We start from the raw sequence: 27,871 nt of genomic DNA, 5'->3' as shown, positions 1-27,871 counted from the left end.
ACATAAGAATCCTAGTCATCTTTGTTCCCGGCTTCTGTATATTTCCAGGCAATTTTTTTATCCATTCCCTGAGAAAAAATCGCTCACAAAAAAGTGCAGGAAGAGATTCTGGTCCAAGTAAAATGGTAAATGAGCAATCCTTCGTAATGCAATATAAGTGCAGACAAAAACTCGAGCCAGTATTATGAATGTGTAAAAAAAAAAAAGAAAAAGAAAAAAAAACAGATTAAAACTCGTGATTTGAATCCGTCATCGAGTACGGATTTAAATTTGTTTTCATTCGATTGGATACATTTTAAAATGAAATATTTTCATGTGGAAACATTCCCCTCTCGTTCAAAGTACGTGTAAACCTCCAAATGCGTGTACCTTGAAGAACATTTGAGTCGAACGAAAGCATGGGATCAAGATATCCCAGTCGAAGTCCTTTCATGTGCCCGAAGGTCCCTTCCACACACATATACAAATATACGCATCCATACAATTGTAGTAACTATGGCGTTTATAGTACACACCAATACTAAGATAGAAAGAGTAACTATATCGTGGGCAGAGCACCATCGACAACGACCAGACTATATAAACCTCAGGGTTGCACCTCCTGGACGCAGATATCAGTCGAAGGTTCTCCAGAACGCACAAGACAACACCCATCTAATCCAATCATGTTGAAGCTGGTCAGTACTCAAAAATGCACTACGAAAAATCCGTTGTTCAACAAAACTCCAAAATATCGATTGGCACGGAATTAAGGAGGCTGGATCACGAAATAAAAATAATCAGTATTTGATCAAATTTGGTGATAACATTCTTTGGCATCGAGTATACAAATATCATTTTTAAAAATTTTTTTACCACGTGGTTATCGAATAATTGAGCGTTAAATCGAAGTGCTTATGCACGAGAACTTTAGTGTTCGATTACTGGAGAGCTATGTGGTAGGAAAATCTAAAAATATTTACATTGTCTTATGTATTTTTGAAGAAAACATTTACCAAATTTTATCAAATTCTTATCATTTTGAAATTCTTTATATTTTTAACGTCCTTTAGCATGGCAACATTGTATCTTCGCGATCCACCCTACTTAAGATGAGAACAAACATCATTTTTCGAAAAAAGCTGAAGTTTTTCAAGCGTCGATTCATTGTCTTTGGTCACTGTTTCTCCAAGTCAAGCAATTTCACACGATTATAAGTGATTACGATAAGAACGTTTTATTTTCACACGCACTCTCATAATTTCCGTGTTACCCAGCATTATTTACTTTGGCGTTGATTCTATTTGTGGATTTACTTTTCCGTATCTCGATTCCTTTCACTTATTCGCAATTGTTGCTGCGAAAACGATTAGCACACTTTTGATATCTGCTTTCAAAATAGAGGGAACGAGCAAATGGAAAATGGGAAGAAAAAGATTTGATAAGAAAATGAAGCTTGTGTCTCCAGCAGTAAATCTGCAACGTACCTCAGTTCGAAATGAATCGCGCTGTTAATTACGAACGATTAATTGTCCAAAAGATTTGAACGTTCAAGAGATTTTCACTCTCCATAAACATTTTCGTTCCTAGGTGGTGCTCTCAGTCCTCGTTGCAGTTGCAGCTGCAAAACCATCCGAAATTTTGGCATCGATTGTGGGGGAGAAGACGATCGAATCTCACGGGAATTCGGTGGTTCACGCGAGTGCGCCTCTCGTTGCTGCACCCGCGGCACCGATCATCTCATCCCCACTGATCGCTGAAGCTCCGATCGCCTACGCAGCTCCGGCGGCTGTCGTCCACGAGAAAACCATCGAATCCCATGGAAATTCGGTCGTTCACGCGTCCGCGCCGCTCGTAGCTGCCGCGCCGCTCGCTCACGCTGCACCATTGTTGTACTCGTCTTACGCTGCACCCGGTGCGCCACTCGTCGCTGAAAAAACTGTTTCGAGTTATGGACACAGCGTTTTCCATCACGGCGGCCCAGCGATCGCCCATGCCGCGTACGTCGCACCGGCTTACGCGTATTTGTAAGAAATCGCAACCTCATAATTGCTCGAGGCCTCGCAGTCTGATCTCGAAAATCTCACCAAAAAATCCATCGATTTGTCGAGTTACTCGGTAATTCATGAATTCGTCAATAGTGGATCAATTTCTCATCGGAACAATTCAAATTCTCTTTGAATTTGTTCCTTCATGAATACATCTATTGACTCGAAAATCAACCAGTCAATCGATGCATTCGTGGACCGAATCGTCGGTGAGTTATCGATCAATCCATTGCTCGATGGGTCTATTAATTAATTCAGGAATGCGACTCAATTCGGTGAATTCGGTGAAACAGTGAGTTTTCGAAATCAGGCTAGTTTGTGATCGAATGCCCGTAAGTTTTTTGACCTCGCCGCGGGGCGGATGGGAGCCTCAGGTCAGCCTGAAAAAACCGGAGCAGGAAAGCATTTTCACCAATTTTTCGAGGAGTGGCCGGCGGGGCGCTAGCGAACAATGAGAACTCGAGAGTTTCGTCTTCAAAAGCGTATGACAACGCGTAGTTTGGCAGAGCATCAAATTCTCAGCCATTTTTCCGTTTCATAACGCGACATCACCACGCTTCACATTTTTCTACGGTGCACTCGTGCAGTCTTCCATGCGTGAAGAGGCTCGAGAATTGATCGTCGATTTTTCCCATTTTATTTTCGTCCTGTGTCTGTCGGAGGCTGACTGTATCTACTTAGATTTATGAAAAACAACAGCACGTTCTTGTCAACGCATTTTCATGTTTTCGGAATCGTTATTTTTGAAAATAAAAACCCACTCATGTCATCAAAAAGCAATATTCTTTTATAATCCTTCTCGATCTTCTCGTTAATAAAAAATCATGCGAATAAAGTGTAATGAAGAAAGAATAATCATAGCAAACGTTATCAGCAACTCGCTTGGGCGAGCTTCAGCAGCTTTGACGCAAAAATTCTGCATCAACAGCAATTCGGAGCTTCCAGCAAAAAATCACCGTATCAACAGCAATTTAGCGGAGAAATCTCAGCAGAGAGATGAAAAATACTCACATCGGAGTCATTTGATGAAAATTACCGTTGTTACCAGCCTGCGCAATTCTACCTTCGTACCCAAACACACACAAATACTCGCACGCGGATTTAATAAGCTCGAGAATCATCCAATGGTTTGTATATGCATGAGAATACCGAGGGACGACGAGAACGGACGATATACGCGAGACAGCCACAGGTGGTCGGAGGAATCTCTGGGGGCGAGCAACCGCGCTGGTACCCAATGCGAAAAACGAGAAAATCTCAACTGGTACCTACGTCATTGCGGCTCGGAGTTGCCAGTAATAACGACGAGGGTATAACGAGGATAAAAGGAGAAGAAGAAGAAGGAGGAGGAGAGATCTCGACCGGTCTGGCTCGGGAGTCACAGACGACTTGCCGCCATATATGTACATGCGTGAATATGTAGATACGAGGCCGAGAACCTGCCCTATACCTTATTTTTGTGGTATGGTCAGGCACGCCCTTGTCTTCCCCATTCCTACGCCGACTCTTCGCAGTCTTTATTCGTCCTTCTTTATTTTTCTTCCGTTGGGGCTGATCGACGAGCAATTTTATAAGGAACGTGATCAAACGGATTATCCATTGTTCTTTAAAGCTTCGAGGGTCTTTCAAATAGTTGGAAAAAGATGTAGAAGTCGAGTGCGGAAAGGCTTGTTCGGATACTTGAGACGATTCAACAAAATTGAATATACGACGTTTCATCGTTTTTTGAGCTCGCTCCATTTTAATGAAAATTTTTATTTGTCGAACGATTTTCAAGTATGATTTTCAACGTCGGGATGTTCAACCTTGGTTACTTTGGCTGCCGATCATTTCGTAGAAGAAGCATCGATCTCGAAGCTCAAATTATTCTTTATTCATTCTTTAGATGGAAATAAAACGGGCGGGGAATCGAAAATCAAACTAGTCAGTGGGAAACGATAGAAGACGAGTGGGAGAGAGAGAAAGAGAGAACTAGAAAGGACTCTCATGGGATATGGTGAACAAATTCATGGTCATTGTCAGAGAGTACTTTACTTCAGAAAGCCTTGAATCGAAGGTCTTTCGTATATTTTTTCTTCTTTTCTTTCTCGATTTTTATGACTCCATCTTCGCATAGAGTTGCAAACCTCCGCTATGCTGTACGTACAAAGGGAAGACTCGAAAGATTCAAGGTACTGTGTGTGGCATTCTCTTTCCACTCTTCGAACATTCTCGATTCCTCCGCTTCTTCCTCGTTCAGTCTCTCGGGGTTTCTCTTTTTCTTATTTTTCTCATTTTTTTCCTTTTATGATGTGTTTTCCTCTTGGCCAGAAGACCAGGGAGCTCAGGGATCCCAACGATCCGTCGCTTAAACTATTGCGTGCATAGTACCCATTGTACAGGATTTTCCAAAACTCGACGATACTGTACGAGGCAATAGAGATTTCATATTATTCCAAAATTACAAAAATTATTTAGAGATATTTTATATTTGTGAGAGCTTTTTCCTTTTTTTCATTGTCAACAACTTGTGAGGCTTATTGAGCTATTCCTCTAGATTCATAATCGGTCGTTATCCATATTTGCAACTGAGAAATGTCGCTGATTTTCGAATTAAAGTTTCATTGGACTCCTTTCGTCCCTTAGAATTTGAAGCTTTTTCAATATTCTTGTCCAAAAACTAGCTGAATTCTCAAATGCAAAATTGACTAAGAACTTTAGAGTGATTCTGACTAAAATTTGAAAGACTCTTTTAGTGGAGCATTTTTTAGCGAAATTGTATAATAATTGGATTAAAAGATTGTCATCGTTTACGGTGAGTCGAAGGGAGGGGTCGAAGCATGGGAAGAATCTTCAGTCCCCTTTCTTGAACCATCCGAAACATCGAACGAATGGAACTATTGATCGAGAAACACGCAGATAGTTTGACACAAAAATTTCAATGATTCTGAAATGATTTAATACTGAATTCGTGCACAAATTCGTTGAACCTTTGAGCCTTTTTGTAGTTGTACTCGGACTAATCTTCAGTGAATAAAATCTTGGATCGATGCCTGCCATGAAAGAGGCCCTTCGACATATTTTTTCAATGCAAATGCTCATTAGTCGAGGGATTAAATTTTCATGGAACTGTCGTGAAACACAAATTACTGTGCGAATGCGTTTTAAAGAAAAGGTCAAAGAACGAAAGTATGGACGTAATAAATTGACTTTTTTTTAATCCTGGAACAAATTTCACCAATCGAATGACAAATAAATTGAGTTTTTGGACTAGCCTGTAAGTACATATTGCAGCAGAAGTAAATAGTACGCCAGCTATATCTGCAATCTCCACACAACTTCAGAGTTCTCTTTCTCTCTATCTTTTTGTCTTACTCTCACCATTGCTCGGTACGTTTTTCTTTGGATCTCTCGATCTGGATCTATGCCCGGGTGAATCGGGCTCGTTTTCTCGCAAGCCATACGGAGCAGCTCGGGCGTCACGAGAGGGAATCCAAGGTCTTCACTGTGCGACGGGTTAACGAACCCTCGTGGTCTTGGTCTCAGCAAAAATTGCTGCACAACTACCATCGTCTTGTTCCTGCAAGCAACGATCCACTGATGCAGTATTTCTTATCTCGACTAATCTTCTCTTACGAGCCCTGTTTTTTATATTCACATAAGATTGGAAATTTTTCTAGCGAGTGTTAATGAATTCCGTATCATTGCTCCTCGACTCGACGTACTTAAAAAATGTCTTCGACCAAAGTGATATTCTAACAGTGATTTTTTCATCAATCTCCCATTTACATTTTGGTAAATTATACCACAAATTATAGAAATAATTGAATAGTTTATCGATTAAGCAAAACAAATTTCGTGACAGTTTTCTAGCTGTGATAAATTCCTCCACAAAGCGACGGTTCGACGTTAAATTCATCATTCAGTTCATTTCATTAATCTGATACGTCGAGTAACAGATCAGCGATGAGTCGATGAATCTGATTAAAAGTAATTATCGTGCACAGTGCACGTGTGAAGTTCATTATTAAATCGCAGTGGCTGTATGACAGTACCATTGAGTATTTCATATTTCACGAACGCAACTTTGTATCTCATATCGGTAGTGTACGTATCAACGAAGCTGTAATTAGTTATGCAACAGAATTTAATACAAATTTCAACTTCCAGAGAAATCACGAAAATCACGTAATCATTAATTCTGCACTTCGGCGTGCTTTGATCAGCACGAATTGAAAGTGATCACAAGGGACTTTTTTTATTCATCGCGATTCTGAATTAATGGGTTGTGCTCCTCGATACGATTTCAATCCATTTTATCAAAGCGTCATTCTCAAATAGGGAATTGACGACAGTGAAATCATTCTTTATATTAACTCACCTTTCGACGATAGGAGAAATTTTCATCCGGTGTTACGAAACTTCAAACGTACTCAATTTTGATTTTCCCCAATCGATATTCCAAGAAAAACGAAAATTCGATTCCCATCGAATCTCGAAAACTTATATTGAAATGCCCAAAAAAAAATTTGAATAATCGATGTTATTTTGCATTTATTACTATTTCAGCTATAATTATTACAAGGAACCATATCGAAAATGTGAAAATTTATTTAAAAACTGCAAGACATCAGTTATGAATTCGGACTGTTCAAAATGTTTAAATGTTCACGCGATTTCTTATAGAATCTCGTGTGAATTGATGCTTTACTAAAACATAAGAAACTAGAAATAAGTGAAAAATAGTTTGATGCTTCCATTTTGTTGTTCATTTTTTTTTCATCAATAAATCTTGACGAAATGAGACCACGACATGAACCGATTCAAACGTTGGTTTTAAAATCAAATAAGTTTACCATTGGTTTAAATGTAATGGGATATTTCTCGGTGAAACAACTTCACGTATTAATTTTGATAATATTCAAGGTATAATCATGTCGGATTTAATTAAATATTGTATTAGCGATATATCCATGGAAAAAAGCTGACCACGATTATTAGGTTTGCTCCTGTTAGTCATTTGACAAAATTCTAGTTGGAGTTCCCATGTCGATTTAGTGAGACCTTGTTGGATGTAGAATTCTAGTGTGTACTCGTTGTCACGAACCTATGATTTATTCGAAACAAACATTGATTTGCTGTGAATTCTGGTTTCAATCTTAATATTAAATCAGCTTGAATTTCACTCGTTTCAGATGAAAGTCGATGAATCTTTTTCACCAATCAAGATAAATGAATCTCCGAATTTATCCCCATATTTAGCACAGACATAAAATCAAGAAGTTCGCCATGTCAAGGGATTTCGAAGGATGAACGATAAGACGACAAAATTCGAGTTTATTTGTTCTCGTATAGAAATCGAACAAAACTATATTATTCAGCCGAGCAATAAAATTCTTTATCATTGTACCGCTTCAATAAAATCTGAATATTCAAATGATTTTGTGCGCCAAAATAAAACCAGTTAATCTCGGAGGTCATCCCGATTCTCGAGCTTGATATTATTCGAGTGCAGAGAGAAGGAAAAAAGTGTGTACAACGAATAAGAATTGTATTACGTAAATACGCTGATCGGTTCGAGAGATTTCACTACGATCGTGGAACGGACAAGGGCATTTTTTCACCAGAGAACTGTCTCATATTCCCATCATACGCTCGAACGCAGTACATTATATGAATGTCGAGCTGGCCAGAATAAAACTGGGAAATGAATAAATTCCTGATGAATAAAAAATGACGTAGCGCGATATGGTTTTTGACGTAGGTGTGGCTGTTGATTGGAAATATAATATGTCAAAGGTTGTTGTTGGTCAATGGTAGGCTGTTGAGCGCCTACAGGTAAGGGCCTCTCCTCTTCATCATGACGAAAAACATCACTCGAGTAATGGACCCTGGCATACTCTTTGAACGAGAAAGTTATTTGATTCATGACAGAGCAGTAACCGTTAAAATCTAGCGATAACGAGCACTCTCAATCTCGTAAGACCTTCTTACAAATGACCCTTCGCTTGATTTTTCATCTTTTACGTAAGTCTGTAAGATGATTGCGAGAGCAAGAACACAATTGATCGATGGGGCATTTAGCGCAATGTCATTATACAAACACACGTTTTATAATTATTTTCGTATTTTCGGTGGTTGCATTTCGGAGGTCAAACCTGCAATGTTTGAATGTTGCCATTAAAACAAACGACTTACGTCATGGAAAACTGAAACTCCCGGTACCTTAGATTATTCATTGGAAAGGATTCTATCGGAAAGAATTTTGAGAAGGGTCTGCGGAATGATTTTAGGAGTTGAAATAGAAAATTCGATGTGAAAATTCTGAAATAAATGGAAACATCACCTTAAAGGGAATGAACTTTTTCGAAAAAAAACGTGAAAGAACTGGCGTGAAAGCAAAGAGAATTAAGGAGTTTCGGTACAGGCGATACAATGTTGCCCATGCTAAACCATGCTAAAAACATAAAAAATTTCTAAAAGTTTAGAATTTTATAAAATTTGGTGAACATATTCTTTAGTGCCAAATTTGCCAATACAAATTTTTTAAGATTTTTCTTCTACACACTTATCGAGTAATTGATCACTAAAGTTCACGTGTATAAGCATAGCGTTTCCATATATATAGGTATACATTCCGGGCATAAAAAATCTGCTTTAATGCGTAATTACTCGATAACTAAGTAGAAGAAAATTTTGAAAAAATTTGTGTTTTCGCACTTGACGTTGAAGAACATTATCACCAAATTTGATCGATTTCTTAATATTTTGACTTCTGTACCGAAACTCCTTAAAAAAAATTGTAGCTAGTTCTGTCTTTTGTTTTGATTCATTATTTGAAAAATGTGTCCATGCGACGAAACAACTTGAATCTGTTAACCCTCTTGCAATATGTAAATTGCAAAATGAAATTTTAAAAAGTATTTTTTGAGCTCATCGTCTGTGAAACAAATGTCCAAATGGAAAATTTCCGTAGATATATTTATTTCACACGAAAATTGCGGACTCTGCCACTGAGAATTTTGAGCTTTCGCCGTCAGTTTTCTGCAAATTATTACTTTCCGTAATGATTGTGTGAAAGAAAGCTTTCATTTATATTGTCACAGCAAACCCGTTTACACATTCCAATTGCATCCACTAACCCCATCTCAATGTTGATAAATTTCGAGTCATTGAAAAAATATTTCTATAAAAAAGGAAGAACCCAGAATGTTGGAAGGCAAATTTCAGTTCAGTTCCCGGGTTTCATGAAGCTACGTGGCCCCTCATTCGACGCTTGATACTCTCGAATTACCAGGACTTTACTAGAAACCACCAAACGAGCGTATATTTACGTTTCCCTGTTTGAATGCTATTCTGAGCCAATAACTTACTCCAGTAGCCAACTAGCCCACATCTGCTTCTCTACTTTCAAAGTATAATTGTAAAATTTCAACAATCCACATCATTTGAGCGAACCCTTGTTGGTTTAACCCCATTCCCGAGTGCAGTGATAAATTCCAGTTGCTAGTTACGTTCGTGTACCAAGTGAATACAATGGTTCGTTTATCCGGTCATCGGCACCACTGGTCTAGGTCGGCTAATGAAAAAAATTGTCTGAAAATGTCGTCTGACCTCGGACGACCGGCTCTCCTCGGAGCTCAGTGACATCGTCCAGTAGCCCCTTTTTTACCCTCCCGTATTATCCCTGCGATCCCTGCGTAAAATGGCCAACCGGAGGGTCATAGAAAAGCTTCGAGAACATATCCGAGCGTAGGTTGATATCCTTCTATATGCATACAACGCAAAGTCTCACTCGTGGATTCCTGAGCCAAGCAAACCCACACAAATGGATAGGCATTCGCGGAGGACTGATACAAAAGAGGCAAAGAAAGTGCATTTTTCGCATAGCTACGAAGAGCCACGTGTAACAACACATTTGTGTTAACACTCGGGAGCCTTTGTCAGTGGCAGAAATAAAAAATAAACATTTATCGAATGTTCGTATTTTCAGTTCTTATTCCGGTCGCAGCCAAGATTGAAAATTCGTTTTTGACTCATTTTTTTCAAAATTTTCATTAATTCCTGTACCTTTTCGTTTTTTTTATCGTCAAAAATTTCGAATCCGAGCGTAGCTTTATTTCAGTTTGTGTTGCATCACGAAATTGCCATTTTTCACAACAGCTCGATAAGTGAGAGGAAGGTTGGCAGTCTGCAAACGTCACTGATCGACTCATTGGCAGGATTTGTCGACGAAACATTGATAACTTGTACTGTGTTGATAACAAGTGGTGAAACGAGTTTGCAAATGAGAAAACTTGAACAGTCGCGCAGGGCTTAGATGATTCTTAGATGCACCCGCAGAGTGCATCAGCCTCGGTGCAACTGGTATGTTTATGTTGGTACTGTTCTTACACTTAGGCACTAAAACACACACACACACACACACACACACACAGATAAAGTTCGTATTTATACCTCAGCATGTATATAGAACGAGTCAAGTTTTTACGACGAGGTGGATCCTCTCAGAGCTCTATAAGTACGAGGGGATCAGGAGCTTCCTGGCTCAGAATAACGGAAGCAAAACTGCTCGTCGCATCTTTCCACTTAACGACAAAGTTTTTCTCTTTTTTCTCGCATTTCCATCATGTTCCGATACGTGAGTAATTGATAAAAATCATTTCTAACCAGACGGGCCTCCCCTTTGATGAGGTGTTTTTCAAAATTCTTCACTGTTCCGAGTTTGATAAAACTTTTTGATTGCGCAACAAAAGACGTCAACTTTAGGATGTTATTAAATAATGAAGGGTTGTTTTTTCGTTCGGTTTCGTGAGTGCATTGCTACGATTTAAGTTACTGATCCAAGTTCCCCAACACGATAAAACTCATTTTGTTTTTGTCACTGTCTTCGATCCTTTTATGCGCAGATTTTGGTAGCGGCCCTCGTGGCTACTGTCGCAGCTGCACCAGCGCCTGAGCCAAAGCCGGCACCGAAGCCGCTCTCTCTGATATCAACCCTAAAAACCCCGGCATCCACCGCAAAGTTGACACCCATCGCGGCTCCCATCGCGAGTCCTCTGATTGCACCAATTTCTCACATAACATACTCAGCGCCGGCACTGCCTCACGTGAGTAACAGAAGTGCAATTCTATTTTGAATTTTCTGTGAAAAAATTGGACTTTTCAGTTCGAAAATAATGAACTTCCATTTTGGAAATTCCTCGTGGAAAATTCATCTCAAATTTGTCCATTTTCTCGAGAATGTCGACGTTCGAATGTATTTTTTATCTTTTTCCTTCTTCCGCAATAAAGATCGCACCGTACGCTTACACATATTCGGCGCCACTCCTCGCGGCGGCGCCCGCAAGTTACTCGATCGAGCAGCACGGATACAACATCGTTTACTGATCGAGCAGCGTTCGAAGATCCATCGCTATTTTACCGGCTGAAGTCGATTTATCGGCCACCGTTCGATAACGCATTTCATCTCGAAATTATCATCCAAGGATAAGGCAGCTTTATCGACAGTGGTCGAAAAGGACTTTCGACACAACAACTGACGGTATTCATCAAACTTTCAATTCCATGTATCGCCACAAAATCGTATCATCCGCATAAAAAAAAAGAATAAAATAAAAAAAAGGAAAAGCTGTCAATGTTGCGTGCATTATTGTCTCATAAAAAACAAATCCGATCGAAACATCTCGAAATATCTACGCCGTATTCGAACTGTTCTCAGAGTTGTGTAAATAATCATTTCGAAATATTGGACTTTTCTTGGAATTCTGGTTCTTTAGGAATTTCGTTTTTTTTCTAACATTATTCCGCGAAGATATGCAAAAACTCTCAAGGCTCACTGCTGGGTGTGAATTCGTGCTACGCTAGACTGACAACTCAGGATGAAATCAGCGGCGATGCGAGGCCGAATGGTGAAATCTTGGTTCTCGCGAAAAAAAAACGATCTCTTCGTTAGACTCGTCTTGCCATTTTGATCCACGAGCGTAGGCGTAGCCTAGATACATTCAATATGATTATCGAAAAGATGCTGAAGCCGAGGGATCAGACGAACATTCGATTTTCGCTGAATTTCATTCCGGTAAGTGCGGAATTGTTTTCGAGATTCAAAAGTAAACAAGTTAATTCGCAGCAGATATATTTTCAGTTATCTTTGCAATCAGAGAAAATTCGACTATACGAAACGCTTGTTTAGTACCTCAAAGTAGTACGTGATCGGAAGACTTTGAAGACAAAAGTGTTAGTCACGACGAGAGGGAAAGTGGAATCACCCGTGAACTTTCTCATCGGACATTTTTAGTATTCTTATCAGGCTTTCTTTCGTGTAAACGTAAACGTCTTTGCTCATTGATAGCCGTCGCTTGTACAGAACGGCCCGAAAAGTTACCTGGATTACGCAATGCCAAAGTTGTCGTCGCCCCAGACGAATCACGGGTCGGTGAATTCCGCTGGAGGTTCAGGAAATCTTGTGACAAAAATTGAGGTATTACTGGATGGATTGCCCAGCCGATAAATTGTACCTGATCGGAATTTCCGTACTTTGTGATGCAATAAAAATCTGAAAAAATTCAGCAACATTTGGAAAGTTATGAATTACAATTATCAATAATAATATTTCCCAAAAGTTATTAATAAATTGTATGAATAAATAATTTTTTAACAATTTTACAGTAAACCCTTGTTTTTTTTTTTACGAATCGAATGTGCGCATTTTTCTGAATGCTCGTGATTTTTTTCCGAATTTTCGTGGATTTTTGAAATTCCCTTTTTTAAAATTTTCAAGTGGCTCTATTTGTACATTTTTGATGCAGTAACCTTGAGACTTTTCAAAACTGATGGTAAGTATGTCTTCTAAAACATATCCAAAATTCAAATTTTTGAAAATTTTTTTCAAAATTTTTTCAAGATATTTAAAAAATCCACGAAAATTCTGAAAAAATTCATGAGCATTCGGAAAAATAGACACATTTGAACATTTGATTCGTAAAAAAAAACAATAGGTCACCGCAAAATTATTGAATAATCAATTGTTTAAACAATCTGTTATTAACTTTTGGGTAATGTTATTATTGATAATTGTTGTTCACAGCTTTCCAAATGTTGTTGAATTTTTTCCGATTTTTATTGCATCACGAAGTACGGAAATTCCAATCAGATATAATTTTTGGTCGAGCTATCCATCCAGTTATACCTTAAATGTCATTTATCTGGCTGCCGATTGTTTCTCATTTTCCATTCTCTTTCTCGTTTCTGTGAACATTTTATTTTTCATTCAACGAAACTCTCAATCTTGTTTCTTCATTTACTTGAGAATCATTCAAGAAAATGAATATTTTTCTGAAAATGAATCCAGTACCGTTCGAAAAAGAAATAAATAATTGAAATAAATATTGAGTTGCAACCGAATCGTTTCTGCAGCTAAAAATAAAATTCAACTTATTCGCGACTTACAGCGAGTCTACACTCGTCTCTCGCTAAATTAGGTCAAGACAGCCCTCTCCCATCGCCCGGTCGTAACCGCGCAAAGCACGAAATTCCCAGGTTGCAACACTGGGGAAAAACCCCCTATTGTGCAACACCGACTTCTGTAAGCAACGCATCGATCAAAAGACCGCAGTCGTTCACCCACGAGACGTTTATTATCGTCGCAAGGACTGTACACGACTACAAATCTCATGTTCGAGATTCTAATGACGATAATTACTTAAAAAAAAATATTATGAATTTACAGATATATCGGTATGTACGTGAATACAAATGGCATATTTCAACAAAAGAAAAACAACTTTTGCTCCGCAGAGATTGAGGCTTCTTATTAAAAACGATCTCACGATCGAGATAATTGCATCGTTTGAAATCGAATCCAAAACGATATCCATTGAAAGTTGACCTTGTTCCCTTATTTTTGAAAAACAAAACGTTAAGTAGAAGATCGAAAACAAAAACCCAATGTGAAAATTGTAATGGAAATGTTCAATAGACGATAAATGCACGAGAGAATTAACCGTAATATTTATAGCCTGAAAATCACTGTAAAATTTACCGAATATATTTGACTGCGGGGACAAGTTAACGAAAAATATTTATTCCAATAAAGCACTGTTAAATTTTCAATATTTTACGGAATTTTCAGTTTCATTACAGTAAATATTGCAGATATTGAAATTTGCAAAACGTTTAGTGAATTTTACAGTGCATCAAGGACAAATGGCTTTGCCCTAACGTAGGTATCGATCACTCGCTTCCGAATTTCGGAGCACACTGAGACAGTGATTTACACACTTCGACAATGGGCTGAGCATACAAAAAAGTGGGGAAATAGGCCAATATGGGGACAAAATACTCCTGCCATGTTTCCAGTGTAGCTGCATCTTAGCATAAACATTCGTCCGGAAATTTTGACAGCGCAGCGCGATAAATTCGCCGTGACGTCAAAATTTACTAAATACTTCGGCAAAAGTTCCTGCTGTGAGCAATGAATATTATTTCTTTATGGGAAAATTCAATTTCGTTCCCATAATAATATCATGAATTGCAGCTCGTCATCATCGTTACTGGACGGCAATTTTTCAATTTAATTCTCTCCGTGCAGTAATGTTGTTATTTCATTGATCAAATACAAATGAATAATCGGATTAGAAAAAAAGTTATTTTGATTTTTGGTTATTAACATGTGAAAAATGCCGGAGACGTTGAAGACGATGAAAAACTAATGTGAATAAATTAAAGATCTTGGATGGGATAAAACTTGGAGGAGTGAAGTTGCTAATTCGGATGCAGCATATAGATTATTAAGACGGAAGTCGTCGCGTGTTCGGTTCCTCACCTCTTGGTTATTAAACGCTACGGTTCAACCGGAGATCCACAAAAAGACTTTCTCCCGGATACCAAAACCTCAGAACGCTTCGGGTTAGTGCACCTCACCGAGCCGGATCTTTTCTTGCGGATCCCAATTGTTCTTTTAACCGTGAAAAAACTATCTTCTTTCATTCGAATTTCGTGTTATTTGGATTTGTCAAGATTGGAAAAGTGAAAGGCAATCGTAATTGAATAAAAATTGATGATAAATTCATTGATCGTGGAGTTGAAATGAACGCTGCTCAAAACTATTTTATTTGAGCACTAAAAATTGTCATGATTTGAACGCAATGAGAGTTGGAAGATTGCTAATAGAAATTGCAACTCTTTGTGAATTATTGAACAGGGCGAAATTTCAGAAGCGTTCGTCTAGTTTCAATTTTTTAGAAGAAGCGTCGGATTCCCACCTACGCCTCAATCCTTCACGACGCCTCGATGTTTTGATGGTACCTCTTACTGTGTCAAGGTTGTACTCATCGCGAGGAAAGAGCCCGAGAAAGAAAGTGCTCTCGTGTGTTCGACCAACGTCACACTCGTAAAAAGAATCCAGAGAGCTCTGAGACTGGACAGAGAAAGAGAGAGAGAGAGTAAGATAAAAAAAAGGATGTTGACTGGAGATTTCGGTGAGAAAATGTGCCCTATCCGTTTCCGGTTCTCGTAAATCCGACGATAATGAAACGTACACGAGAAGTTGTGATTTAATTGGAAATTGAGCAAGCGCTCTTCCTGTTTCTTTCATTCCGTGGCGAACTCGATTCAATTATACTTGACTATAACGAAGTGTCATGAAAGAAACTTCAAAATCGGCAGCATCACATTTCGAATTAACGGAATAGAGGGACAGATGACGCTGAAAAGCGGAAGACATTTGTGAAGCATCTCCGAGAAGCATTGGAAATGAAATTCATTGTTTATCTCTTTTTTTGTATCAGCAACGAAGCCTGGACAACAGGAGCATGAAAAATCAGTAAAAAAAGCTAATTCAATTTTGTGACCCGTCTCTTGAATCGGTCAGTGAACTTTTCAATTCTCCACCGTCTTACAAGACCCGGCACTCTTTTTCAATCATCTCAAGATGACTCGACAAGAAGGGGTTTCTTCATCCTTCAACGAAATCGTAATTTAATGCTCTTGGGGACTTTTTATATTTTTTTTCCTCCCAAATTCGTGGTCACTGATCATTTTTCCTGGCACAAAATTTTCTTACAGAAAAAAGTAAATATAAACGTACACATTTTAAAAAACAATTGTTTATAACAAATAAAATAAATTTTAAGAACTCATGTCTCCGGGCGAGAACAATAAATTTGTCATTATGGTTTTGTTTTATAGAGTTCATGATGTTTCTGTCGATGAGATGAAATATTGTAACCGTTCTGGGCTCGCTTGTTTTCGGAATTGCCTTCGTCGAGGCTGAAACGAAACAGGATTCATAGAACTTGGTCATTGAGGAATTATCCCACCGGTGAAAAATCCCCATTGCATAATCCCAAAAAAACGACTAACGATATAACGATTCATTCACTTCTTACTCTCGAAACACACACGTTCTAATTTTCTCAAGACCGTGTGGAGAAAAGTTCTGACGCAGGTTAACTGCGCACGTAATTTCCCAATTTCTCCTTGCTCTGTTCAATTCATGCATAAATAATGCATTGGAATCGGCGTTATAAACAAATAAATATTCATTCAATAAGAAGTTTTGGGCCTTTATCCATTGCTAATTACATTTCAAATTCCCCGAAATGCATCTGAATAATCGATTTATCGAAATGAAAGAAAAACAAAAAATTTCTGAATGTAGTTACTCGAACAGTACAATTTCTATTGATCGATTGATTCGATGCATGTAATATCAAATGCAACTGGAATTTTTCGTGTCACGTTTATTCATTCCACGTCCAGAATTTTTGATGGATCATCGTTATCTGAAACCGATTTAAGATCGAAGAAATTATATGAATCGATTTTTTAGATACGTCAAAATAATTATGTACTTTTACGTCGTCAATAAACATTTGCACCGATGGAAAACCCGGCAGTTTAGTATTGCAATAAAATTCTCAACTCGCCCGTCCAGTGTGAACGAATTGTTCGACAAAAAATGTCGATGTTTTAGAGACTCCTTGGCGAACGTGTTTTCAAATAAATAATGCACTTCACGAATAGCTCGTTGGATTTTCCCTATCATGTTTGAAGCCCCAAGTGGAAAACCGGATTTCGCGACGTAACAGTCGCTTATGGCAATGATCCACCATCGTTACTTCAGATGTTTACTTTTTTTCTTGGAATATTTAATTCTTTTTTATTGTTAAATGAAATTTGAACCTCAAAATGATTCTGCTGGAAACTCATTTACTGGTACTATTTACGAGATACATTTTTAATATCAAAGATTTTCATTATCTTGATTAAAAATGTCCGCAAATATCCCGATTTCCGGAGCACATTCACAATAAATGAAATTTCCGCATAGAACATTTTTTTTTGACAAAAATTAAAAAGTGAAATCCGATTTTCCCACATTTATCAATATATTTACTTCACATTTTTCAATTTTTCAGAAAAGTCAGCTCTTCAATATTTACCAGAATTATTAACGAGTAGGAAATTAGCATATGAAAATAACCGATTCGAAAATATGACCAGCCTATAGAATGAATAAAAATCATTTTATTAATTCGCTTGTCCAGCGTGGGGACATTCCAAAAATCCACATTTCGTTGAATTGAAAAAAAAAGTTCAAAATTATTTGAAAATTTGACTTTCGAGCCACTGTTGAGGCTCAAATGAGATTAGTCGGAGCGTGTCCTTTTGATATACAAATCGAAAAAACGTCCGGCTGGTGAATGAGTCACGGAACAACCCTGGCACATGACAGGGTGGGGTACCGGCTAGAACTCTTGCGAAGAGATTCCCCCAGCATCCCCAGACCTTTGAGTTCGTATATAAGTATTCCTGATGACCGGTAAAAGCTCAGAGTTTGAGAGCCTGTGGAAGACACCACAAGGAGAAAGTGTTTGGGTTAAAAGGAGATAGAGAGAAACAGTCAGACTATATAAAGACCTTCGTGCGTTAGCGAAGAAACTCAGTGTGTCGTGAGAGTGATTGAACGTGAGAGGTAGGAACGCAAACAAAACTCAACAACTCGCAATAAGAACTTTTTTTCAATTTTTTATGATCATTTTTTCAAATTTTCTTATTTTCACAGAGTTTTCATTTTCTATCTAAACAGTTGAAAAAAAACGTATTTGTGATGATCGACATTGATTCTGGATTTTTCGGTAAATTATTGAAAGAGATCAACTTCTTTTAAAAACAGTTCATAATTTTGGACCTTTTTGGTCTTATCGAAATTCTTAATATTTTTTAGTCGTGTAAGTGGGTATATTGAAGTTAGCGGATATTAGCAAGGATCCGTATATTATAGAATGCAGAAGGAGTGGATTTATTATAAATTTAATTTCACGCAACCCCAGCCTGCATAAAAATAGTCCTGATGAAAGAAAGATTCCTCGATGAGTCCAAACATGTGATTTGCACATCACAATTTTCGGTCTGACAACATCGCGACTTTCTCCACTTTACGTTGTCTCGTATACTCAAGCGACGATTTGTCAGTTGCCGATCTCTATTGTATGTTAATTCATGATCTTGATCATGCCTTGTTATTAACTCAATGATATACTTTCCTGACCCATATATAATCTCGGACTTCTCGATGAAAGAAAAGACATAAAAATAGACTTTTCTACAATTGTTCGACAACGTGAAACGACCAGTGAAATAAAGGCGCCTCGGTTCAACGCAATGTGCACTTGAGTCATTCAATCATCCGTAATGAACGATAAATTGTCTTATAAATACTGTTCTTTGACAACAATCGAAACCCATACTGAATGAAAAATAATATCAATCATAAATTTAATATCAAATTCACTCGAATCGTCTCACTATGATTTATCAATACGAACTCAAAGTTGAAAAAATATTTCTCCCGAGTCGGGAATCTACATTCCACCAAGTACGAGATTATTGAATCTTCATTTATGATGGAAAGATTTATCTTCTCTCTGCTTTGACGTGTATGGGTCGTGGTCCGAAAAATCGCATTGCGTAACTGCTTTCACCGAACCAAAATAACTTCGAAAAAGGAATTGGAGGATGACGTGCATATCGGTCATGTATACAAACCCAGTAGAGTGTATCGCAATAAATAAGAGACGCGAATGTCTGTGGGGCATTATTATACTATTATATCCGAGACGTCACCGGTCAAACGACTTTCACCCAACTTCCTCTCACTTTCGTTGATGTCTTGCGAGCGCCGTTTTCTTCCTTTTATTCCTGATCTTCGGATAGTCTCAAGTAGGAATATATAATGAGCAGGTACGAAAAAAACAGACCGGCTGAACTAATTCGATTGATACGATTCCAAGTTGAACAATGAAAGTGGACTGAATATTTTCATTTTCGTATTTGCACGTTTCACATTATTTTGAGACTCGTGTGACATTGAAATATTGCTCCATGGGGAACCTGCAAATGGAGAAAGGCGGCATGCACTTTCTCGAGTACCAAGATCTTTTTGTCTTCAATTTTTGAAATTTCGTAAAATAGTCATAAAAACGCCAAACTTTTTCACACCAACGTTAATTTATCAATGCATCTTGAATGGATATTCGGCATGTGAAGAAAAATCGTGTTTTATACATTTTGCAACGATGATTTTCACTGCTCAATAGTTGAAAGTCATTCGGAGAAAAAGTGTTGAAAGTTTTTCGTTTGGGATAAAGAAGGAAATCTAATATCTTAATTTCTTTCGCGGGAGATGAGAGCCTAAAGTACGAGAAGAAAGTGTGGTGAAATGGAAAGTCTCACTTCTGCCTGGACAATATGCGAGAGCGAATTTGTAAAGTGTACGTTAAACTCAACGCTACTATAGCTATATACATGCGAGATGTAACTGACCAAGTACCACCCACGCGAAAGGAACGAGAGTCAAAACTTTCGCAACGCCATTTTCGAGCTGGGAATCCCAGCCGTTGGAGCATTTCCAGGTCTTATGAAAGTACGCGCATTTCGTTTTTCGTCATGGTTTCAAGACCAATACTCGTGACCCTCGAATAATGCAAATTGAATGAATGATTTTTTAAATCCACATCGAATCGATTCTTCAATCGTCGCTTAAGCCCTCAACCGAAGTTGCACTGTAAAAATGACTTGAAAAATCGACATTTGAGATGATTTTATAACTTTTATTCAGGATCAAAATGTGGTACATCCTCTTGGTTGGGCTCCTGGCCCAGGCTTCCGGAACGCAGGTCACATACCACACGACATCCCAAGCACAATCGTCGGCTTCTTCCTCGTCCTCGGAGACGAAAAATTGGTCGTGGCAAGAACCTTCCGCATCGGCGAGCGGCCAGCAAGACGATTATCATCCTTTGTCCTTCACAGCTTCGGACGTGGTGGATCCGAATCAGGGAAAACAGCAGAGCCCGAATGTCCAGTCGGATTCGAGCAGTGTGGCACAGGTGCTCGATCAATTCACGCAGCAAACGGTAAGTTCGGAAGGAAAAAAAAGGCGGCGATTTTCCGCTGGTCGCACCATCAACGAAGAAAAATTCGACGAAATGAATAATTGAAATTCCAGGTTGACACAGTGGTCGATGACATCCTTGACTCGAGCCGACGAGGTCGCAACCTTGAAGGATACGATGAACTGTACGCTGACCCAGATGTCAAAAATGCTCTGCAAATTGGAAACGACACCATCGCTCGCGCTTACATCAGAGACAAGCTCTGCAGCTTGGGTTTAATGAACGTAAGTTGTCGACAATAATACTCGAATCCATCGAAATGCGCCCAATCCTATGAGATGATTGATTATCCATTAAATACTTTTGCACAATTTTCCTCACCGTCTTTTTGCACAGTGCGAGAACAACGAAGGCCGTCGACCATTCTATTCCCCGCACCGTGACATCCATCCCCACGACATTATTTACGCCCAACCAGTGACGATCAAACCAGTTGGTCGTCCACTACCAGCCATCCCGATCAAGCGACCTTACGGTCCGGCGAAACCAGTTCCGCTTCCCCCTGGTATCGGCTCCGGGCCAATTTACTCCGGTCCACCTGGGCCAATCTACTCCGGTGCACCAGGACACTTTCCCGGACCGTCGTCCTCTTTCTCGGGAGCTCATCATTCGTTCCCCGGGCCTTACCCGGGCTACAAAAAGCCATCGTTCGGACATGGCACGCGTCCGGTGTACGAGGCAGGATTCGACGGAGAATACGACTTTGAAGACAAGTTCCTGGAGAAAAAGCAGGTTCTGGTTCAACAGCCTACAGCCGCAGGAGTTCAACAACACGTCCATCATCACTACCATCACGGTGAGGGTGACGTAAAAAATCCGGCAGTCATTGTCGGCACCCCGGGACTTGCAGGCCCCATAGTCAACCCTGGAGTCGTGTCAAGCAATGGCCTTAATTCCTACGGTTATGGATCATCCGGAACTTATGGTAGCGGCTACAATGATTTTGAAGATTATAAGAAAGCTTTCAAGGTGAAGACTCCCTCGAACGGGAACAGCCTGGACCCCCTGACGTCGAGCCCGAGTTATGCGAATCGTTATCCAACTTACGATAAATCCAAAAGAGATTCCATTTTCACCTCGAAAGGATTTTCCGGCGGGGTTGAATCGACCAAGATATTGAGCTCTGGCTTCGGAGGTGGAAACAGCTTCGTGAATCAAGGATTCGGTTCAGGCAATTCCGGCTTTGGACAAGGCTCGAGCAGCGGGTTCATTGCCAACGGAGGACACCCATCGAACCATGGCTTTGGCACAAACGCAGGATTGGGCTCGAGCAACGGCTTTGAAAATTATCCTTCCAACAACTACGAAGACTGTCTCTGCGTACCCTACGATCAGTGCGCCGGTATCGACCACGCTGGTCGCAAAGATGATCTCTTCCTGGCCATAGATCCTCGAAACCTCGGTAAAGACATAGAAGCGGTTGAAGAAGTTGTTGTTACCGACGGCAATGGCACTATGAGCACCATCAGGGTACCCAAAGAGGTGAACGGAACGGAGCAGGCAGAAAACGCGAAAGAGCAGGCAGCAAAAGCAGCCGACGTACAAACAAAGGCGCCCGACAGCACACAAAGGAGCAAACGTGACGCGAAACAGGTCGCTGATACTAAAGACAAGAATGCGGACGTTCAAAGCGTAAGTACACGTCAAAGCCCTCGTTTCTCTCAATTTATTTTTCCATTGCATTGCTGCTAACACAAGCCCATCAATATTCCATTCACACCAGTCTTTACGAAAAAGTCGATCGCATCGCTAATTAACAAACTCACGCTGTCGAACCCGACGATCCCGGACCTCCGATAAAGTCTTCTAGCAAACCCTGTTCCCCTGGCAAAGCAAAAGCAGGATTGAAATTACCGGAATAACGTCGGATGCTTTCAATGCATTTTCTGCTATCTCTTCCACTGCTAACGATTCTCCAGCATCTCAGCTCTCAGTATATACTACACTCTATAACTTCAATGTTGTAATTGCGTTTGTCGACGGAATCAACGACGAAGCATTGACCTTCGTAACGGATGCTTCGAAAAACAATAGAGATAGTCAGAAGATTCGCCACGTAGATTGTCCGAGTTCCACGAGGTCCAGGATCATCGTCGTATTGGCCCGTGCCATTTCCCAAGTTGCATAATCACTCATGAAAAGGGAAAAGGTTGAATTAACCAAAAACCGTGATAACACGATGGGGAAAGCCATGGATCCCTTAGATCGTGGGCAATGCGTGAACGAATTTTGTGACTCTCTCGTTGCAGCGTTTAATCGTCGGTGACGTTGACACTTCAAAATTGAACTTCAAGCCGACTTGGGGCGTGAGCTTCGGTTTACCGCAGAACGCCGGTGGAAATTACCCGGTCAATCCGTACGGCGATAACTCATTGGTTAATCCGTATCAAGGGTACGGTGCGGGTGGTGGGCAAGGCCTGAATCTCGGCTTAGTCTCGGTCAATCCGTTGCTTGCTGTTCAAGTCACGAAGGATGATTACGGCGAAAAAGTGATAAAACCATTTGTCAACCTTCATGTCACTCCGAACCAGGGCTTTGTCAATAAATTGGGCAACATATTGGCCCACAAAAAGGAGCTCCTTTTGGGAGGACAGCCTGGCGGTTACTATGGACCACATTTCGGAGGATCTTATCCCAGCGGACATTATGCGCCAAACTATTATCCGTCTGGACCATCGTCCCACGGAAGACCAATATTTGTTGAAAACCCCAATCATTACTATCCCACTGGACCGCAATCGCCAAGCTGGTCCGGCTACGAGAGGCCTCAGCAACATTACCACAATCATCATCATACGCACCAACATAACGCTCGACCCGACCACGGCCATTACTACAATCAGAACAACCATTATGGAGGACATCCCGGCTACTATCGAGACTCTGACGACTACGATGATCCTTCATCCAATTACGATTTTTCCGACTACGGAGACGGTTACTTCAGGAACGCCCGGACTAATGTCTCAGCTTCGCCGCGTGTTCCTCGGCTCCAAAATAGCGCCATCCAAAACACTCGAAGCGAGGGCCAAAGGTCTGAAGAGGCCGGTGGCACAGTCGCTTTCCGCGACAGAAAGAAACGCGACGTCTTGGATCAGGTCGGAAAAATTCGAGAGCGGGTAAGAACAGTCCTGATCAATGAGACCCCAGAGTTTCCTGTTCATCGAATGAAAATGAGGATCATTGCGACGGAATTCATAATCGAGAATCCGAGACGGACGAACGAACGGAATAAAACAAATGAGGAGTCTCACTCATCGGACAACATCAACTTCAGCTCTATCCCGACTATCAATTAATAGACCGTTTTAGAAAGGAAAATCTCTTGGGCACTTGCAGAGGGTTTGCTGGACTAGCTAGAGCGCTTCGAGTACTCTGGCATGTACTCGTTGCCGTGACTTTTGCATCAACACTCACAACCATTCTATCCAACAAATCCCAATTGCTTTTTACTATCATCAACTACTGCTACGACATTTCCATCCATTTCCTGCCTCGCGGCATCCAACGCGAACACCATCACCGACTAATGGTCTTCAGTTTATCGTAATACGCGCTGTTCAACGCTAATGCTATTTTCTTACGAAACGCCATGGCTTTTTGGGAGAACGCGTGCGCGTTTAAACGTGTGCTCATTATAAATAAAACTATTTGACTTATTTGTTTCTCAGAGACAATTCGGCAGACCACCCGTGTGCGGACCGAGGCACGTTTGTTGCCGGCGAAATCAAGTGCACCCCAGCTACAATGGTAACCATCATGGACGCCCCAGACCTGGACAATGTGGAGTGAGGAACACCCAGGGAATCAATGGACGAATCAAGACACCGGTTTACGTGGACGGAGACTCAGAATTCGGTAATTTATAAAATCAATGAAATTATAATCTTTCGCAATCTCCGCTCGAATGAATCACAAGTTAGTGAATTCACAAACGTGAATTTATCGTTTCTCTTGAAACCCTCAGGCGAGTACCCCTGGCAAGTGGCCATTTTGAAAAAGGACCCGTCCGAGAGTGTCTACGTTTGCGGTGGCACCCTCATATCCCCCAGACACATAATTACGGCTGCCCATTGTGTCAAAACTCACGCAGGGCGTGATTTGCGTGCTCGTCTTGGCGAATGGGACGTCAATCACGATGTTGAATTCTTCCCTTACATCGAACGTGACATCGTAAACGTCCATGTACATCCAGAATTCTACGCCGGTACCCTTTACAACGATATCGCCATCCTGACGCTCGACCATGAAGTCGACTTTGAGAAAAATCCTCACATCAGTCCAGCTTGCTTGCCGGACAAACACGACGACTTTACGGGCGCAAGGTACGTCTCTGCGCTCTTAAAAAAATATATTCATTTTCCACTTTTAAAATACCACATAATTTCGCCTCACAACAACGAAAGAATCTAATCAAATTCAAGAAGCTACTATTCGTCTAACGCAATCTCAATCTAGATATATAAATACTAGAATATTATTCTGTGCTCCATACACGGGGAAAACGAGGTTAAAAATTCTAGAGGAAAGTTCTCGCGGACAGTATATAACTGGATTGCAGCATTAATTCGAAGAGCAACAATAAGAACTGTTCTATTCACCATTGTAAAAAGACCAATACTCATGCCTTTTATTCAAGACTTGAGAGTGTTTTTCTCTATAAGCATAGTAAAAAATGTTTTCAGTCACTTGAAATGTTTGTATGTATGATAAAATGCCACGCGTATTCGGTGTACATTCGTGTAGAATTTACTATGCTGACAGTGAAAATTTGTGATTTACAATACATTTCCACTTATCAGTAAGTGCTAGTCTGACACGATGAGTAACACTCGAAAACAAAACGAAATATAGTTCTCAGGTGCATCACTTTTTGCCATGCACATAAAGCTGTTTATTATTAAAGGGAGGAAAAATGGGAAAATTCAAAAAATACTATGCTGTTTGTAATCGGTGGCTAAATACTTTGAAAATTCTTGAAAAATAATATATTCCTCACTGTACAGAGCGAATCCGTTTTCTCCGTGTACGATCGTTGTTACAGTTGTATTTGCTTTGATCGAATCGCGTTGTTTTCGATTAAGTAAATTCGCATTGTTCAAAATTATTTGAAGCACTTCTCGACCACTTCCAGGCATCGCAGGCTAGTTTTGGTTCACTAGATGAGTGCTTGGGAGCGAATGAAATTTCAATTACTCTTGACACCAATCAATAATATTTGTGTTCAGATGTTGGACGACTGGATGGGGCAAAGACGCGTTCGGGGACTTTGGAAAGTATCAAAATATTCTGAAGGAAGTGGATGTGCCTATTGTGAGCAACCAAGTATGCGAACATCAAATGCGTCGCACCCGGTTGGGACACAGCTTCAATCTTCATCCGGGCTTTGTGTGTGCTGGTGGTGAAGAAGGAAAAGATGCCTGCAAGGGCGATGGTGGTGGCCCAATGGTCTGTGAACGACATGGAAAGTGGCAGCTCGCTGGCGTTGTTTCTTGGGGCATCGGATGTGGACAGCCAGGAGTACCTGGCGTTTATTCCCGAGTTTCTTATTATCTTGATTGGATCACTCAAGTCGTTCGACAGTACTGACAGGAAAAAGTGTCACGGGGTACGACTTTGGAGTTAATAAGTCCAAAAACTATTCTCGATTGCTTTCATTGCTAATATTTATTGAGTTATTTTCTGGCACAATCCGTTTATGGAAAATGCTAGTATTTACAAGCACGAAAAGAAACGAAGTTTAGAGCTTAAGCTATTAACTTATTTTTTTATTATAAAAGTGTGCGAGTGTCTGAGTGTGTGTATTCACTTGGTGACAATCAAATCAACCATTTCCTTCTGTCTTCGAACTAGTGATTCGCCTTTTCGTTCCATGGTTTTTATATCTATCTCTAGAAACGTTGTTTCATCAACTTTTTTTAATTCGAATCCCTGTGCGGATTCGGAGCGACTCGTAATGCATTTACTTTGCAATTTATATCTCCTTTAGACCTCTTTTTTTATGAATAAATGAATTGTGATTATCAACTCGTACTTTTCTTTATAACCTTTGCCTGCGGAACGATCGAACATCCTCAACCTGGACCTTACGAATATTAAATATTCAGAGTTCTTTGCTCATATATTTCCAACTCACCAATAAACAACAATCGAGGATATTTCTGAGAAACAAACGTCCGACAAACTTCTTTATCTTAAGGAAGTTGAGGCATTAGAATTAAAATGATGTCATCGCTTTTAAACCGATTGCATCTTATAAAGTGAAGTGTAAAAAAAATCAGTTAAATTTTCAGACAGTTTAGGAGCGTCGTTGTTGAGAAAAATCAATAACAATTTGGGCCAAATAACATTTAATCTTATGGAAGTCAAGACACATTCAGTGATATCTTCGTTAAAAATGATGCTAAAAATATGAAATTTTTTGGGCAACATGAGCAAGGCTTGCCGAATAATGTCAATTTCTTTCAGATTTATTAGGAGATTTGCTGAGATTATATTAACAATAATTTCTTTCCCGTGCAGTTTTTTGAGGCTAGGATCGTCACCGTTCGTGTTTTCGACTGAGCTTTCACCAGTTTTTCGTCTTTTTTCCCCAACTTTTCTTTAAAGTGTATGCAACATTGCCAAACTGTAAACTGGCCTAACTCTTGAAAGGTGCAGGTCATAACTTTTGGGTTAAAAAAATAACTGTACAGCCTCAACTTCCTTAAGCCTTAGTGTGCACATCTTCACAGCGAGACATTTCATGCACATGGGGTCACTTTAACCCCGGTCATTTTTGACATCGTATATCTCGGTAACTATGCGCTTTTCGGAATAAAAGGTTTAGCCACTTTTTGCAGTGAATTGATCCAACTTTAAGGCTGCAAAGTAGGATTTCCAAAAAAATCTTTTTCATTGTTCAAAAACGTGCTCAAAGTTGATAGAACTCGTAAAAAGCACTTTTTCGGTTAAATCTCTCGTAAAAAATTAAATTTTGAGTTTTTAAAAAAATCCTTAGAGAGTTTTACAGACAAGGGTCCATGCTTTAAGGGAAAAATAGTCGACTTTGCAACCCTTCCAAAAAGTGTATTTATTTTGTAAATACACTTTATTTTTAATTTTTAATTTTTAATTTTTAATTTTTATTTTTAATATTGGGGGTTTTACTTGTGAGATGCCCATCTGTAAATGCTATTCGTGTGAGAAAATAATTTTGGGGTCAACCTGACCCCAGATGCACTCTAAGGGTTAATTATAACAACTTATGATTGAAAACATAATTCATACAAATTTCGTATTTTGCCGGAATTATGACTAAATTGGGTAATATCGGAATATAAATAAATTGAGGATGAAAAAAATTAAAATGAAATCCATAAAATTACATTTATGCCCCTTGCTCATGCAGCAGTCATCCCAGTACAA

At 39.7% G+C, this 27,871-nt stretch overlaps 3 protein-coding genes across 5 annotated transcripts; all 3 read left to right on the top strand.

Annotated features, from left to right (window-relative positions):
* The first annotated feature begins 555 nt into the window (after nt 1-555).
* On the top strand, nt 556-2,803 carry LOC122414550 (cuticle protein 12.5-like). The gene is made up of 2 exons (XM_043425923.1): nt 556-677; nt 1,570-2,803. Exons 1-2 carry the CDS (start codon nt 666-668, stop codon nt 2,008-2,010), a joined length of 453 nt encoding a protein of 150 aa, XP_043281858.1. The 5' UTR covers nt 556-665; the 3' UTR covers nt 2,011-2,803.
* A 7,692-nt stretch (nt 2,804-10,495) lies between these two features.
* On the top strand, nt 10,496-11,644 carry LOC122414667 (cyclin-dependent kinase inhibitor 1C-like). The gene is made up of 3 exons (XM_043426167.1): nt 10,496-10,647; nt 10,916-11,116; nt 11,301-11,644. The coding sequence occupies exons 1-3, from the start codon at nt 10,636-10,638 to the stop codon at nt 11,394-11,396; spliced, it is 309 nt and encodes a 102-aa protein (XP_043282102.1). The 5' UTR covers nt 10,496-10,635; the 3' UTR covers nt 11,397-11,644.
* A 134-nt stretch (nt 11,645-11,778) lies between these two features.
* Nucleotides 11,779-26,491, top strand: LOC122414663 (uncharacterized). Of its 3 annotated transcripts, XM_043426162.1 has the most exons (7): nt 11,779-12,084; nt 20,128-20,425; nt 20,518-20,688; nt 20,801-22,096; nt 24,136-24,322; nt 24,432-24,789; nt 25,693-26,491. In XM_043426162.1, exons 2-7 carry the CDS (start codon nt 20,135-20,137, stop codon nt 26,051-26,053), a joined length of 2,664 nt encoding a protein of 887 aa, XP_043282097.1. In that variant the 5' UTR covers nt 11,779-12,084; nt 20,128-20,134; the 3' UTR covers nt 26,054-26,491. The 3 variants fall into 3 exon arrangements, with proteins under 3 accessions (XP_043282097.1, XP_043282094.1, XP_043282096.1); XM_043426159.1 differs by lacking the exons at nt 24,136-24,322; nt 24,432-24,789; nt 25,693-26,491 and adding an exon at nt 22,714-24,129; XM_043426161.1 differs by lacking the exons at nt 11,779-12,084; nt 24,136-24,322; nt 24,432-24,789; nt 25,693-26,491 and adding exons at nt 17,849-17,982; nt 22,714-24,129.
* Nucleotides 26,492-27,871: the final 1,380 nt, after the last annotated feature.

This window comes from Venturia canescens, chromosome 8 (genome assembly GCF_019457755.1).
Source record: "Venturia canescens isolate UGA chromosome 8, ASM1945775v1, whole genome shotgun sequence".
In the NCBI taxonomy this organism is placed as follows: domain Eukaryota; kingdom Metazoa; phylum Arthropoda; class Insecta; order Hymenoptera; family Ichneumonidae; genus Venturia; species Venturia canescens.
The sequence above is the reverse complement of the archived record's forward strand: the minus strand, read 5'-3'. Positions and strand labels throughout refer to the sequence as shown.